At 40.9% G+C, this 16480-nt stretch overlaps 1 protein-coding gene across 5 annotated transcripts in view; it reads right to left on the bottom strand.

Annotated features, from left to right (window-relative positions):
* Positions 1-16480, bottom strand: part of nav3 (neuron navigator 3) — a 442110-nt gene that overhangs the window by 142954 nt on the left and 282676 nt on the right. For all 5 annotated transcript variants that reach the window (XM_034162968.1, XM_034162969.1, XM_034162972.1 and 2 more), the window contains exons 4-5: positions 13393-13465; positions 7071-7245 (exon numbers count right to left, since the gene is read on the bottom strand). In XM_034162968.1, coding sequence (XP_034018859.1) covers positions 7071-7245; positions 13393-13465 — 248 coding nt within the window. The remainder of the gene's footprint in view (positions 1-7070; positions 7246-13392; positions 13466-16480) is intronic.

The following is a 16480-nucleotide window of genomic DNA, read 5'->3' as shown; positions in this document are numbered from 1 at the left end:
GGGTGTTCCTCAAATTAACTCAATTTCATGCAGCATCAGTGTGACACATACAAAGCATTCTGTGTTTCATGTTATTCCTAAAGACAGTAACAGTCTGCAAACAAAATATGAATGCGCTGTCGTGTACATAACTGATTATCATATCCATGGATGGTTATCGCTAACCTCATACTTAGCTTCTATAACTGCAAATTCACTCAGTGATACGTTAACTGTGAATATGCTAAACTGATAACTAAAACAATGAGCTGAAGCCAGGGATAAATGCTACCGATAAATGATAATGCCTATCTTTTATGATATGACTTTAGCTTTAGCTCTTTTTTTTTGGTACTAAAACCCTGAAAAACAAACCTGCAGAGCAGAAATTTTAATATAATGAAATTTAAATTTAGAGGTTCCCAAGATAGGATGATGGTCATGTACATAAAAACAAATACATTTTAACAAAAGCTTATGTCTATTGGAAAATGCAATATAGAAATACCCATCTCCTCAAGGCAATGCTTGTTGCCTTTGCGTGATATGTCCATTTTGCTTAATGGATTAGTGTAAGAGCTCCAACAGGAACAAAACATATGAATTTAGGCTTTTCACACTTAGACTTTATTCAAAAAGAAAAAAAATTGTTAGCTGACTTAACATTTGTGCAAATTTAGTAGATGCTAACTGCTCTGCTATGGTCTTCTGAGTTAGCAGAAAATTTTCACTGCTAACTAAAAGGTGAGCTTCGCTAATTAGCCATTAGCTGGACTGTACCCACCACTGAGCACGTTATCAAAAATAAAAAAGGTCAATTTTATTCCACACCCATACCTCAGTTAAAAGTCCCCCCTTTTCTCCATGAATGTGTCTGCACCTCATTATTAAGTGCAAAGACCAGTGAATAGGGGGGAAAAAGGGCACCACAGCCACAGACAGACATAATTTTTGATACAAACTATGACAAGAATTAGAGTTGCACTATAACTTCAGCTCGAGCGGTGTTTTTGGTTTAAGTATGAGAAACTTTTGGGGAATCCACTGTTCCACTTTTCACTGGAAAATATCTTTATTAGCAAAACACCACAAGCTTCATTTTTCAAAAGATGTGGAACTACAAAAACTACGTGTACACATTCCACCACACATGAACTGGATTTTATCAAAGAACGGATGGCGATTATATAATCGCACACGCTGTTCAGAGCAAGTACAGCCCATGGGAAAAATAAGAGGAGACGTAATTTAACGTGAAATAAAGAAGGCCATGTCTCAGAGCTTGCATTTCTTACCATAAACATTATTTCTGTTGATACACACACGCCTATATTAATATATATTTTATTTATTTCATTTATATAGCGCCAAATCACAACAAAGTTGCCTCAAGGCGCTTCACACAAGTAAGGTCTAACCTTACCAACCCCTACAGCAAGAACACAGGTGACAGTGGTAAAGAAAAACTCACTCTGATGATTTGAGGAAGAAAACTCAAGCAGACCAGACTCAGTGGGGTGACCCACTGCTTGGGCCATGCTACCGACACAATCGACAATACGAGCATACAGGAAATTTGGGGAAATTTTGGGAGTCCATGCTGGTGCACAGGACGGGAGGCCTGCAGAACAAGACACCCACTCCTATCTCTGGATGGAGCTGCACCTCAAACAGAATCAGGTGGCAGAAAGACAACAAATACAGTGTAATTTGTCAGCATTAAGCAACAAGAAAAAGAAGAAATGCTAAGGTGATCACCAGCCACTAGCCTTGAGCTTCACTAAAAGACCCAGACGTTAGATAAAGTTGAGGCCGCAGCCCGCTCCGTTTCCTAATATAATGAAAGTAAAAGGGTAGAAAGTATAGTAACACACTATGCCAGTATGTTAGCCATACAAAAGGGAAAATAAGTGCGTCTGACTGTTTTACTGATGCAGGGAGATCATTCCACAGAGCAGGGGCACGATAAGAGTAAGCTCTGTGACCCGCAGACTTTTTATTCACCCTAGGGACATAATGTATTCCTGCACCCTGAGAACGCAAAGCCCGGGCCGGTACGTGGGGTTTAAGTAGGTCAGCTGGTGCTAGCCTATGAATAATTTTAAAGGTTAGTAACAGAACCTTAAAATCTGATCTCACAGGGATAGGAAGCCAGTGAAGAGATGCCAAAATGTGTGAAATATGGTCAAACTTTCTGCTTCCCGTCAAAAGACTGGCATCAGCAATACGAGGTCTCTTAGATAATAAACCGACCCTTTTATTTTTTTTTTAACTATATGGATTTGAATGACACGCGATTACACCAATCATGCTTGAACCCTCGTGCGCATGCGTGAGTTTTTTCACGCGTGTCGGTGACGTCATTTCCCTGTGGGCAGGCCTTGAGTGAGATGTGGTCCCGCCCTCTCGGCTGAATTCCTTTGTTTCACACGCTGCTCGAGACGGCGCGCGTTGCTTTATCAAAATTTTTTCTGGACCTGTGAGGAATATCCGAGTAGACACTATTCGAGAAATTAAGCTGGTTTTCTGTGAAAAGTTTAACGGCTGATGAGAGATTATGGGGTGTTTCTGTCGGTGTAAGGACTTCCCACGGAGCGGGACGTCCTGCAGCGCTTCCAGGCGCTGTCGTCGGCCTGTTTCGAGCTGAAACATCCTAATTTAAGGCTTAATTCACCCAGGACATCGTGAGAGAACAGAGAAGATTCAGAAGAGGCCGGCATGAGGAATTTATGCGGACATTCCACTGTTTAAGGACATTTTTTTAATGAAAGACGTACGCGCAAATTCGCCGAGTCGTTTCCGTGACGACTCGGCAAATCTGTGTGCGCCGCGACAGGAAAAACACCTCCGTGTTGAAAACCATTTGTAGAATTCAGGCGGCTTTTAATGGCTTTCAACAAGTGAGTAACTGAGAAATTGTTTAACAGCTTGGGCATGTTCCAACTTGCCAGTTAAGATTTCCAACGGAGGTGTTTTTCCTGCCGCGACCCCCCGCGGTCGGGTCCAGCCCGACATGCGACTCTGCCCGCACGTTCTTTCATTACAAAATGACCGTTAACAATGGAATGTCCGAATAAACTCCTCATGCCGACTTCTTCTGAAAGTTCTCTGTTCTCTGACGACTTACTGCGTCAACAGAGCCTGAAATGTGGAAGTTTTCAATTTGAAACAGCGAGACGCTGCCGCCTCGAAGCGCAGATCGCCGTCAGGCGCCGTGGACCGTCCTTAAAGCGACACTACCAGACCAAAATCTCTCATCAGCCGTTAAAATTTTTACCGAAAACCAGCTGAATTTATTGAATGGTGTCCACTCAGTTGTGCCTTACAGTTTTGAAAAAATTTTTATCAAACAAAGCAACAGTCTCTGAGCCATTCCTAAACAATGAAAAAAATCGACGAGCGGGTGGACGACTCCTCACTCAAAGACTGCCCACAGGCGAATGACGTAACCGACAGGCGTGAAAAAACTCTCGCATGCCCACGAGGGTTCAAGCATGTCTGATGTAATCACACATGATTCAAATCCATATGGTTTTTGAAAAAAATAATAAGGTCAGATACTTTTCTAATAGACCTCGTATATACAATATAGAATTCAGACTGCAGGCTAAATAATTGAGTGTGCACCAAAATTGATCAAACCCTCTTTTTATTATATGGTTGTGAGTTGACTGACCACTTAATTTTCCCATTAGGTAGTTGTGCTGTTTTTGCTGTTAGTTTTTTGTGTAGGTGCGTTTTGGTTTTTATCCCATTACTGTGTTGTTCTTCATCCGCTTTAAGAAGGAATTTCCCATCTTTGGTGACAGATACAGATGGGTTTTATTTGCAAATGACTATATGAGAGAGTTTCTACAGCCATTCATGGCTAAAGACAGGAATGAAAAGTATGCCTGTGCATGTGCACACTGTCATGACAAATGACTTTTAAGTAGAATCATGCATACATTAACATTTACAACTGTGGCAAAAATAATATGCATCTACCTTTTGCACACAGACACAGTTTCAGTCGTCACTCTATACAAAAACTCCACAAAGCTTATTATCGTTTGAATTCTTGAATTTCTTGGCTCTGTCCATTTACTGGCCCAAAATCTTACGGTATCTATTGACACATTAATGGCTTCCTTTATCACTGACAGACGTGGCCTGATCCTCTGACCTCCACTGTGGCCTTCGGCTTTCAGATGAGATTAAGTTAGCCTCCCCGGGGACAGAGACATTAACGGAGCTGTGGACAGTCTGGGCAAAAGTCTGTTTGGAAATTAAACCACTCTACACTGAAGACCTTCTTTAAGTAGCACGGCCAAATCTCTTCCAGATAAGTTGCTATAAAAAAAAACCTCAACAGTGACAATTCATAGCTTTTGTTTTTTTTAAAACAGCATTACTAGCATGCGTGGGATCACTGCCTGCTTGTTATTATTGCTGATTTGGAAGCTGTGCATGTGACTGAGGGTGTTCGACACCTGTTGTAGGGCGGTGGCAGAAGGGTGGGAATGGAAGGCAGCTGTGGCCTAATACCTCCACACACCCCCCAGCACCACCTCAGGCACAGTGAAACCCTAACCCATCGGCCTTTCCAAACGCAGCAATACTAATACTGTCAGCGCTATCATCTTACTTACATACGTTCTCCTCAAGCTCAGAGTGGAAATCCTCTCATTGTGCCGATTTTACGGTGCACACCACCGCGGGCTCTCACAGCAGGGTTCCACAGCAGGCCAAACGCTGCAGCCACTGTGTAATTTGATCAAAAGGGTGGAATGCCATCCATGTGTGGCTTGTCAGGTTCCCCTTTAGATGCTCTTCTAAGGGTCTATATGTCTATTTACATCACGCGGCGTCACGACTCATCTTTGCTTACGACTCATCTTTGCTCTTCCTGCATTTTACTCCCTTATTTGCCCGCATGCCAACACTTATTTGGTGCTTACAAATTGAATAAAAAACACGAAAAAGAAACACTTTGTAGTTGTCAAAGTTGATTATACGAGCCACGTACAGAGCCACAACAATTACATGTGCATTCCAGCTGTCTCTGAGCGGGTATTTCTATGGACATTACACCATATCACGGGAACTGCTAGTCACGCAGTTTTAATTTGGGTGTCACATTATTTGTAGGATACAAGTATCCATAGACAGTGCGGCTGCCTAATGTCATATCACATGATCTGCTGTGCTGGTGGGCAAGAAAGCCAGTTCTTCCAAATTCTGTCATTCTGAATGTCCCGGATCTAAGGGGACACATAGTTGTTTCATGTTAAGCACATGGCTGCACCACTTAACTTGGACAAATAAGGGGAATTTTATGTTACGGGGGGGTGATGGTCTTGTGGTTAAGGGTTAGGCTTGAGACCAGAGGATCCTTGGTTCAAATTCCAGCCTGACCGGAAAATCACTAAGGGCCCTTGGACAAGGTTCTTAATCCACTAGTTGCTCCCAGTGTGTGGTGAGCTCCCTGCATGGCAGCACCCTGACATTGTGGTGAATGTGAGGCATTATTGTAAAGTGCTTTGAGCATCTGATGCAGATGGAAAAGCGCTATATAAATGCAGTCCATTTACCATTTTATTTAACATTTACAGATTTTCATCAAAACCACAATGACGAGCTAAATGGTTAGTGGAGCTACAGCAGGACCATGAACTAGGGGTGCACAGATTCAATATTTCAGACTGGTACTGGTCCAATATTGCCCAAAATTAATCGATCAGATATCAAAGTATTTAAAGCCAAGTTGCTCATCTTTTATTTCAGCAACCTTCTAGTAAGTTGACATATTCATATTTAACAGGTGTTGGAGATAAATGTTGATATTTCCATACATGGTGATGTAGTGCAGAAGCAAAATTAACATTTTCTTTACATGTTAGAAATAATTTGACATTAAAACAAAGGCTATGCAACCAGTCCTTGTGTCTTAGTGCATCATGCACCACAGGACCCAACTGGATGGCCGCTAAAAGAAAATCTGGACTTTGAACATTTAATGTATTATACAAACTACTATACCATGTGAGCTTCTCAACATTGATTCTGGTCTTCCAATTTCCTTGTTAGAACTAATTTGTACTTAAGCTAGTCATTACTGCAGGTTTAAGGATGGTCAATATTGTTGTAAGCGCTGACACATGATCGACATGGTGAAAAATACACAATGTGGGACGATCAAAGGGTAACTGGTGGAGTTGCGGGCACCAAAATGCTGCTTTTGATAGTTAAATCCAACAAGTCATGGTGGGAAAACAGAAAGGGTGAAGCCAAACAGAATTTCTTAACTGGAGGACATTAGGCAAAATAACAGGGTTTTTTTTTTAAATGCAGTACAATAAACATCAGAAAGAGACCACAGTGCCAAGAAAAACCTACAAAGAACTCATATGGGATTAAGGTGTCTACGAAGGACCGGAGAAAAATGTTGGCAATATGAATATTGTTAATACTATGAGTCCTGTTCAAAGATACATATTAAAAGACAAATGATATGGATATTAAGACAGCCAACCAAACATCTGGTGCTAAACAGTAACAGAGACCTGGATTCTGCACTCAAGTGTTGACATTTTTTGACTGATTCAAATCATGAGAAAGCATGAACTCAAGCTAGAATTTTGGCAATGTCTCCTTGAAAACATAAGTCGATGTGGAGTTTATTGCTACACTACTCCAAACAAATCTCAAGAGAAGGGAGAGACAACCACAAAGGTTGCCACATCTACATGAAGCAAAGCGTGAAAAATGTAAATCAACTGGAGCTACACCCCCCCCAGTCGGCCCTCGTAAAAACTATCTTTGAAAAGTTCCTTGAACTCTTAATGGGAAACATCTACGGTTGTTTATTCATGATAACACAGAGGCAGGCGCATCACCCAAAACTACATTAACTACATTAACAGCTAGAATCGTTACACCAGATGACCTCTATTCCAGAATGCATTGTATAAAGTTCTACACCGGTCTACACCTAGTCCACTACTGATCAAATCAGGCCAATTCTGAAGCCTGGAAGCTAACTGTGCAGCAGAAAGACCCGCCTGACCACCAACATACTTCAACCATTTGGAGCTTCCAGTGTGAAGTACCTGGACTGCATCTCTTGCGTTTTGAGGCTGCTGGCAGATGGTGCGGTGCTGCTGGTCTGCTGGCTGAGCTCCACCAGGGACTGGTAGTACTGCTGCTGCTGCTGCTGTTGCTGCTTGTAGCGTGACAGGATGAAGAAGAGGCCCAAGATGCTCTTTAGGTTGCCATTTCTGATCTCTGAAGGGACACCAAAGAAGGAAGAGAAGGAAGTACTGTTTATACCATCCGACAGACCACTTCATGATGTGGCGATTGTTGTGCAAATCCACCAACACAGAGATTCTTGTTGCACTCATCGTGTATTACTCATGCACTCATTTATATTACAACTCTCTATACTCCACTTACAACCAGTGTATTTCTCATGAAAACAATTAGTAAACTGCAGCCACAGTGAAACATGTAAGATGTATACTTATACAGAAAATCAACTCAACAGAAGAAACAATGAGAGATTATGTTTGAGTGCGGTGTGTCGAATCCTCTACAGGGAGCAGCTCTAATAGCAAACCTATCTTTTAAATAAGCAGAGATAGCAACAGAAAGAAAGAAAAATCAATGAGGAACTTTGTTGGCACTGCTAATCTGTCGTCGAGATCGTCTGAGACAAACCTCACAGAACCTGTGCAAAGCCTCGACAGTGCCGGAATCACTGAGGAGGTAGGATTGGACTCTGGCGCACCCACTTGTGAAATGCACATTTCATATCAAACCCTCGGTAAGGGCATATGAATGATAGCAACGGCTGATGCAGTGCTTTTTAGTCAGTTTTTCAATCTGGTCAAGCTCAAGTAGCCATCCGTAGCTGTGCTGTTTGGAGAGCGCCAAAGTTGGAAAAGATGAATCTCTCAGAGTCGTCTTCCAATTTATAGCAGCCAGATGGGGTCATTCATCCTCAACACCCCTATTATCTGGGCTGGAGGTGCTTTTATTTACTATTAGCTGAACCAGCTAAAATACAGCTGTGGAGTCGCAGCATCTTTAGTTTCAAAACTTTATTGAACAATAAACAAAGGTGGACATTGACTCATCAGTGGAGGTTGACAGTGCAAGTGTTCTGAGCTGGTTTTGCTCCTGATTCTGACCATTTCTGGAAGGACAGTGCACACTTCTGGTATTAGAACAAGGTTCTAAACCTGTCTTAGCTGCCTAGTATGGCACCAGAGAGTCCTAGATACTCTCTGGTGATGGTGGCAGAGAACACTGGACAAACTGCTGGCCATTATGGACGATGCCAGCCACCTGCTGCACATTGTCATCAGCAACCAGAGGAGCCTCTTCAGCTACAGAGTGCTCCGTCCCAAGTGCAGGACCAGCAAACTGAAAAACTCCTCACTCGGGGGTGGGGGGGGGGGGGGGGGGGGGAAGAGGAGTAACAGGAAGAAATAGGACAGGAAGGAGAGGAACAGTAGTAGCCAGTAGTGAGCAGTATCTCTTATTTATATTTGTATTTACATTTTGCAAACTGTTTTTTACTTGTAATACTCTGTGTGCTTCTTACTCTGTGTGCTGCCATACACAATGCTGCTGGAACCTCAATTTCCCTGAGGGATTCTTCCCAAGGGTTTATCTATCTTTTATTATTATTACTATTATTATTATTTTGTTTTAGAGGACCTGCACACAAAGTTAAAATACCGATATAAAGACAAAGACCTGTATGAGATAGTGTACACCTTCTCTATTCTATCTAGTTTACAAAATCCTCCAGGATGTGACAAAGCTGCATCAGTTTATTCTGTACCATTTAGTGATTAAAACATAAACCATCATTAAGTGTCTCCTCCTGGTGACTTTGTAATTTATGCATCAACTTATTTAAAAATCTGTGTATTTTGGATCAGATCTATTTATTTACGACCCTCGCTTTGAATGCCAAACAGACAAGAAAATTTGTTGGGCAAGATCCGTATTCCCTAAGTTACTCGTAATGTGGAGTTGAGCACTGTGCAGGTCACAATGCTGACACTGGTGTGTGTGTATTTGCATCATTGTAAAATGCCTTCAGCAGCTGCAATCAGGTGAAAAATCACTACGGAAATTCAGCTCAATTTCTATTAGTCCACATAGCACATCTCTCATCGCCAGTCTCATGCTGTTTAACTGTCATGAGTCTAGGTAAAAGGTCGGTAGGTAAAAATCCTGTATAGTGAAATGTCATGTGTATATGTCTGCCGTTGCCAAGTGGATTATTTTCTGAAAATATAAGCAGTTCTACGTGGGGAAACGCATTGAGGAATGCTGTGCTTTGTGCCAGTGCGACTTTCTGCACACACTTCATAAAATAACATTCACCAGAGATGAATGTCTAAGTGACAATTTTAAAATGATCTCAGACAGACATGAACAGTTTAGACTTTTTCCCCCCTCTTTAACTGTTGGCCATCAGCTGTCTGCACCTCATCTCATCGTTTGTCCAGAGTCCTACAAGTCTGCTTGCTGAAAATCTACTGCACAGCTCCAGGAAGCTGTCATTTTTGCTGCTTTTTTTGTTGTACATTTGTCAGGATTCTGATAGTTTTTTCTTTCTTTAGAGAAGATGTGATAGTTGTACTCAGTTAAAGAGAGTGAGAAGATGTTGGGTAAGTTCCCAGGCGACATTTCTGTCAGGTACGTGGCATTGTTTTCTCATCTGCAGAAAGCAGGAGGGCTCTGGAGCAGGGTAGAAGAGAAATGTTGTTGCTTGGCCCACGCACAACCAGAATTTGTCTTTTCTTCTGGAGGCCTTTTATGCAGATGACGTGGTTTCTCTCAAACATTTATCTTTCTAATTTGGAGATGTTAGTTATTTCATGAATCACAGAAGACCAAAGCAACTGACTGAGAAGAATTTGCAGCATGGATTTTAGCCATTAGAAAAATGGCAATCACTGTGCGAGTCCTTAATTTATTTTAATGTTAGAAATGTAATGATTTTTCAATAAAATAATTGTTTACTGAACCCCCTGGGGAAATTTGGGTATCACAGCAGCCCAAGGACAGAATAAGTACAGGTAAATGTGAATAGAGCAAAATAAAATAGAAGCTTAAAGAATTAAACACGGCACACAAGATACAACAGAAGCAGAAAACATACAGGACATACAATACGGATGTACGAGTATCGCAAAACTGTCTTTTCCATTAGTGTTTACTTTTGTATGTTATTTTCAATTCAACACAGGGCCATTTCATTTGGGTCAAAGAAATTATTTACTTGAATCAACTTGAAAATTTGGGTTTTTGACTAAATTCATGAGCCACGCAGTTAATTTCTGATTTTTCACTCGACTGTTTCTTTCCCACAGCCCACTTTTTGAAACATATGTTGGCACTGTTGTTCAGCAAAAGATGAAGAAACGCAATTAATAAGAAGAATATTAATAACAGCCATTTGTGTGTAGCACTATCCAAGAAGTGTTACAAAGCATTTTACGACAATAACAGATGGTGGAACAACAAAAACAGAGTCAGAAAGCATTTGTAGCAAGATCCCTGTCCGAGCCTACGTATGTGCATCATACCGACCCAGCGTGGACGAGTGTGTGAAACGTGGACCCATAAAAACAGGTGTATCTGAAGAAAAAGAAAAAAGTATCCCCACTGAGATCAAGAACAACAAACAATAACAGCCTGGTGGGCACAGGGTCAGTGATGGAAACCCTGCAGTAACAAGATGGTTTAAGGACGTGCTGTATATACACCTGCTTTTTAAGTTCTGAAATAGAAGGCTAAATTTAGATAATCACATTCATGACTACAGCATTTTTCTTGTTTTTGAAGATGCGTTCCAGGTTTGAGTTAAACAGAGGGAGATTTTATTGTAAAGAAGTAAAGAAATTAATTAATTAATTAAATGGCTGCTTGAGGGTGGCTGCAAAACTGAGTCAGTAGACAGCATCATGCAAATAAATAAAGGTTTTGGTCCCTATAGCTAGTTTCCTTGGTCATGACAATGAATTGTTGAATTTTTGTGAGCACATGAGAGAAAAGAGGAAAGCTGAAGCAGGTCTACAAGTGCCTGAAAAAGCACAAGAACCAAAGCGGCTCAGACCAAAAAACCTATGCAATAATGTGCCTCAGACCAGTAGTATGTGGAGTTCTGCAGTGACGTGGGCACAAAAAAACCCCACTGCTTTTCTGTTTGATGATAAACGTTGTGTGAACATTGTCAGGTCAACAATTCATGAAATACAGATACTTAAGAGCTTGCATTACCTAGCATTATATTATGTTAGCAATCAAGAGGGAAACCAAATATAAAAAGCATAAATTATTCCTGTTTTTGTATTATGAAAAGCACGCTAATGTTAGATATTAGTGATTGCAAGCAACCAAGTTTTTTTATGTTGCGCTGCATAACATTAAAGTTAAAATTTGCTGCAAGCATTCGGTGCTTGCTGTTACTGCAAGCTTAGGAGGGTCTTCACCACAATGGAGACATAACGGCTGAGAAGGCCAATTATCGGACTACACCTTTAAACATTTGTGAAATCTGGGGAGTAGGTTGAGTTTCTGCTGTGGAAACGGGACTAGTGCTGCATATGTCCCTGGCATAGTTTTCTCTTTTCACACATAAAAATTGGTTTTAGATTTGTTTTTATTAAGACTGAAAACCTCCATTTAGAGAAAACAGCTGAGGGGAAATCATAACACTCTTCAACAAGATGAGTTTTTCTGGAAGTCTGGTTTATGGGCTGCAATCAGAGAGAGCCGAAGGGACTTCTAGAAAGGTTATTAAAATAACAAGGACCTACGCCTCTGTACACATCAAACAGCCAACTCTTTTATGCCCACGCCTTGTAAAATGAAGATAAAAACTATCCATATGCCAGCCAGCATGGTCTGGAAAATCTGTGCATGAGGCTAGAAATGTCATCAGATTCAGTGTGCACGCTGCATCCACTGCAAAGTCACGAGAAGGCTGGAAGAAGAGACACGGAAAAGTCCGACAGAGACAAAGATAGATTTAGTTGGGAAAAAAGGGTTGGGGGAGGAGGGGGCAATAGTGATGGGCAGAGTAACCCAATAGCCCATATATTTACAGAGCCATGTTTAAATTCCGAGCCTACCAAGTCACTTATCCGTTTTTAGTGCTGGAAGGGACTGGGGAATTTAGAACGGTCGGTCAGTGTGTCAGGTTGTTAAACTGCTTCTACTGCTGGAGAGGTCAAGGACACGCTCTGATCACTCCCGCCAGCATAGCAGACATGGATACACCTGTACACATGGCAGTGAAAAGAGAAACCATCACACTGTGCACTCTTCCCGTCAATCAGCTTTGAGAAAAAAGAGCCACTGAAGTTTTCCGCTATGTGTCGCACCCAATCACTGACCTAATACACGTGTCACTGTGACAATTAGCCGCATTGTTTCCATTCAGTACCATACTGTTTGTATTTCTTAATGACTGATGTAAATTATGTCTAACACATATTCGGTGACTTGGAAATGTTCATGTATCCATCCCCTAATTTGTATGTCTGATTACTTGTAGAACAGGTACCTTGACGGATAAAGAGTTGGGCTACCAATATGTTGACCTGGGAGCAATTCCCAGTTACACTATCCATCCGTGTCCTTGGACAAGACACTTCTACGTTGTCTCATTCCAGTACCGGCTTGTGCCAGTCTGGGTGAGACTGATGTCCTGGATGCCAGTCAGCTCTAACATTTCAATTCTACAGAGTTCGGAGACAACAACCGGCACCAACAAACCTCAGGGTCTCTATAGCATAGCACTTTCTCTTCTGATTTGATTGATCGTTGATGCATCTGCATTGGATGTGAAGTAAAAAAACAGTCTTAAGACTGCTGTTTTCTGCATGTGGTACGAAAAAATAAAATAAAATAAAAAAGGGTACTAAAATAGGATGGAAATAAAACATAACTGTAATGCTGCCTGGTGAGATCAGTTTGTCATTCACCATGCCTACGATCTAGTCTGCTGTGGGCATAGCTGTCATATTAATCATATTTACCCTGACGGCCAGGTGGTGAATCCCTCTCTGCAGTTTTTATCCTCCCACAATTCACTCTGATGCCCTAATGATTACCTACTTTGCCATAGCGAATGCTGGAAATGGAGAAGCTGTGCACACTGCTATAATACAAGTGTGGTATATTCCATTGGTGCGAAATATAATAGTATCTCTTGGAAGCAAGTTTTGATCATTATTTGGTACTGAGAAGAAATGGAAAACTACCCACGGAATTTTGGGTGGTGCTAAAACCAAATGTGTTCTCCGGGACTACAGATTAGAAATACAACAGGGAGATCCCACTCTGCTGTTCTTAATCAGCCTGGCGTCCAGCCTTGAACTGAATACTGCGTATTCTTCTTACCTTCTGCTGAGAGCCCTTGTACATTCACTCCTCTGGCATCCAGGAAACTAAGGCAGGCGTCCACATTCTCAATCTGCGGCAAAGAAAATAAAGGCGATGATGGCCAGTCAGCACAAAAGACAGACACTGCAAACATGAGACAATACTTAAATCTGAATGAGCCTTAATGCCTTGAAGCGAAAGACTCTGACTATAGAGCCAACCAGACTATCATCCATAAAGAAGGTCATTGTGTGGTTATTACCCGACCCCCGCGTGACCCTGAGACCCGGCTGTGCGACATAGTGACCACAGTGTATTGCCACCTACTCAGCCCGGGGTCCTGGCATGTCTCATGCACACATTTCAATGGGGGCACACACCGATGTGCACTGCCTAAACCTTTTAAAGAGCATGGAGCCTACAAACCGATGTTACCCATCCTTCGGGGGCAATAAAAATATTGGTGTGTGTGTGTGTGTGTGTGTGTGTGAGAGACAATGGCAGTCCTCATATCAAAGCTCTGAAGATCGACCGTCTTAAAGCTCTCCAGTGCAACATGTTTTCTTCCTCTCTATTTCAGCTGCTTCACAGCTAGATGTGTTGCTTCTTTAATCTGTAGTAAGTGCAGCTTGCAACAAATGCAGAGCTGTTAAAAACCCTCTGTTGTTTGACAGTGGAAAAAGCACAAAACCATTATTGGTTTATCACTTGCAAAGACGGCATTGAACTTTACTGAGAATTTATTACAATGTGACTGCATAATTGGTTTGGTATTGCCATGATGTCCAACACAGTAAACAAATGCATATGCTGGTATACTGATATGCACAATTATTGATGCAGATTTGACACTAAAATAACTGTACAGATAACAGTTTCCATTCAAATGGGGCTCATATGGGCACATGTTGAAAAAAATGTTACCTAATTTTCTTTTCTAATGTTCTTCTACATTGCCATGTTGCATCCCAGAATATGCCTCAGTAAAACAATTTTATTGACTCTTTTCTCTTTGATTTTAGGTTCATTTGTTATGTACAGTAGTGTTCAGAATAATGGTAGTGCTATGTGACTAAAAAGATTAATCCAGGTTTTGAGTATATTTCTTATTGTTACATGGGAAACAAGGTACCAGTAGATTCTCACAAATCCAACAAGACCAAGCATTCATGATATGCACACTCTTAAGGCTATAAAATTGGGCTATTAGTAAAAAAAGTAGAAAAGGGGGTGTTCACAATAATAGTTGTGTGGCATTCAGTCAGTGAGTTCGTCAATTTTGTGGAACAAACAGGTGTGAATCAGGTGTCCCCTATTTAAGGATGAAGCCAGCACCTGTTGAACATGCTTTTCTCTTTGAAAGCCTGAGGAAAATTTTCAAGACATTGTTCAGGAGAACAGCATAGTTTGATTAAAAAGTTGATTGGAGAGGGGAAAACGTATATGCAGGTGCAAAAAACTATAGGCTATTCATCTACAATGATCTTCAATGCTTTAAAATGGACAAAAAAAAACAGAGACGCGTGGGAAAAAAAAAAAAGGAAAACAACCATCAAAATGGATAGAAGAATAACCAGAATGGCAAAGGCTCACCCATTGATCAGCTCCAGGATGATCAAAGACAGTCTTACCTGTAAGTGCTGTAACAGTTAGAAGACGCCTGTGTGAAGCTAATTTATTTGCAAGAATCTCCCGCAAAGTCCCTCTGTTAAATAAAAGACATGTGCAGAAGAGGTTACAATTTGCCAAAGAACACATCAACTGGCCTAAAGAGAAATGAAGGAATATTTTGTGGACTGATGAGAGTAAAATTGTTCTTTAAGGGTCCAAGGGCTACAGACAGTTTGTGAGACGACCCCAAACTCTGAATTCAAGCCACAGTTCACAGTGAAGACAGTGAAGCATGGTGGTGCAAGCATCATGATATGGCCATGTTTCTCCTACTATGGTGTTGGGCCTATATATCGCATACCAGGTATTATGGATCAGTTTGGATATGTCAAAATACTTGAAGAGGTCATGTTGCCTTATCCTGAAGAGGACATGCCCTTGAAATCAGTGTTTCAACAAGACAATGACCCCAAGCACACTAGTAAACAAGCAAAATCCTGGTTCCAAACCAACAAAATTAATGCCTCACAGATGTGAAGAAATCATGAAAAACTGTGGTTATACAACTAAATACTAGTTTAGTGATTCACAGGATTGCTAAAAATGCAGTTTGAACATAATAATTTTGAGTTTGTAGCGTCAACAGCAGATGCTACTATTATTGTGAACACCCCCTTTTCTACTTTTTTTTTTACTAATAGCCCAATTTCATAGCCTTAAGAGTGTGCATATCATGAATGCTTGGTCTTGTTGGATTTGTGAGAATCTACTGAATCTACTGGTACCTTGTTTCCCATGTAACAATAAGAAATATACTCAAAACCTGGATCTGTGACTAAATTCTATGGAGTTACGGGATAAAAACAGCAAGAATGGTGACAAAGGTCAGTTTCATTTTGTACAGGGGTCAAAAGGTAAAGTTTCTCCAATTTTGGTAAAAAGTGATGCAAATTATTGGTTGAGCTAATAGGATTAATAAATGGAATACTTTTGACAGTGTTGAATGCTTGGTCTCCAAAGTAAAGGTCAAAGAAGGTCTACATCTATTGGATTCGTGGTAAGGAAACTTGATAAGTAAGGATGATGCATGGTCCAAACTATTCCTTTTTAAAACCGTGTTAACTCAACTAGTAATTTGCATCACTTTTTACCAAAATTGGAGCAACTTTAACTTTTGACCCCTGTACAAACCGACACTGACCTTTGTCACCATTCTTGCTGTTTTTATCTCATAACTCCATAGAATTCAGTTACAGACCGTCCAAACCATACCTTTTTGGAATCTTTATGATCAGGCAAGTAATGTGGCATAGGTTTCAATATGATTGGAGAATCTTTTCATTTTGACTCCTGTGTAATTCTTCAATTGACCTCTACCTGAACGCCAACTGAAAATTCAAGTGGCCAATTGGTTTTTTCAAAGGAGGATTGTCTGAGGAGTATTTCTGCCAAATTTGATGCTTTTATCACCATTTGCAGGATTCTGCTCTAAATA

This window comes from Thalassophryne amazonica, chromosome 22, assembly GCF_902500255.1.
Source record: "Thalassophryne amazonica chromosome 22, fThaAma1.1, whole genome shotgun sequence".
Classification (NCBI taxonomy): domain Eukaryota; kingdom Metazoa; phylum Chordata; class Actinopteri; order Batrachoidiformes; family Batrachoididae; genus Thalassophryne; species Thalassophryne amazonica.
This window is presented reverse-complemented; position numbering and strand designations above follow the sequence as displayed.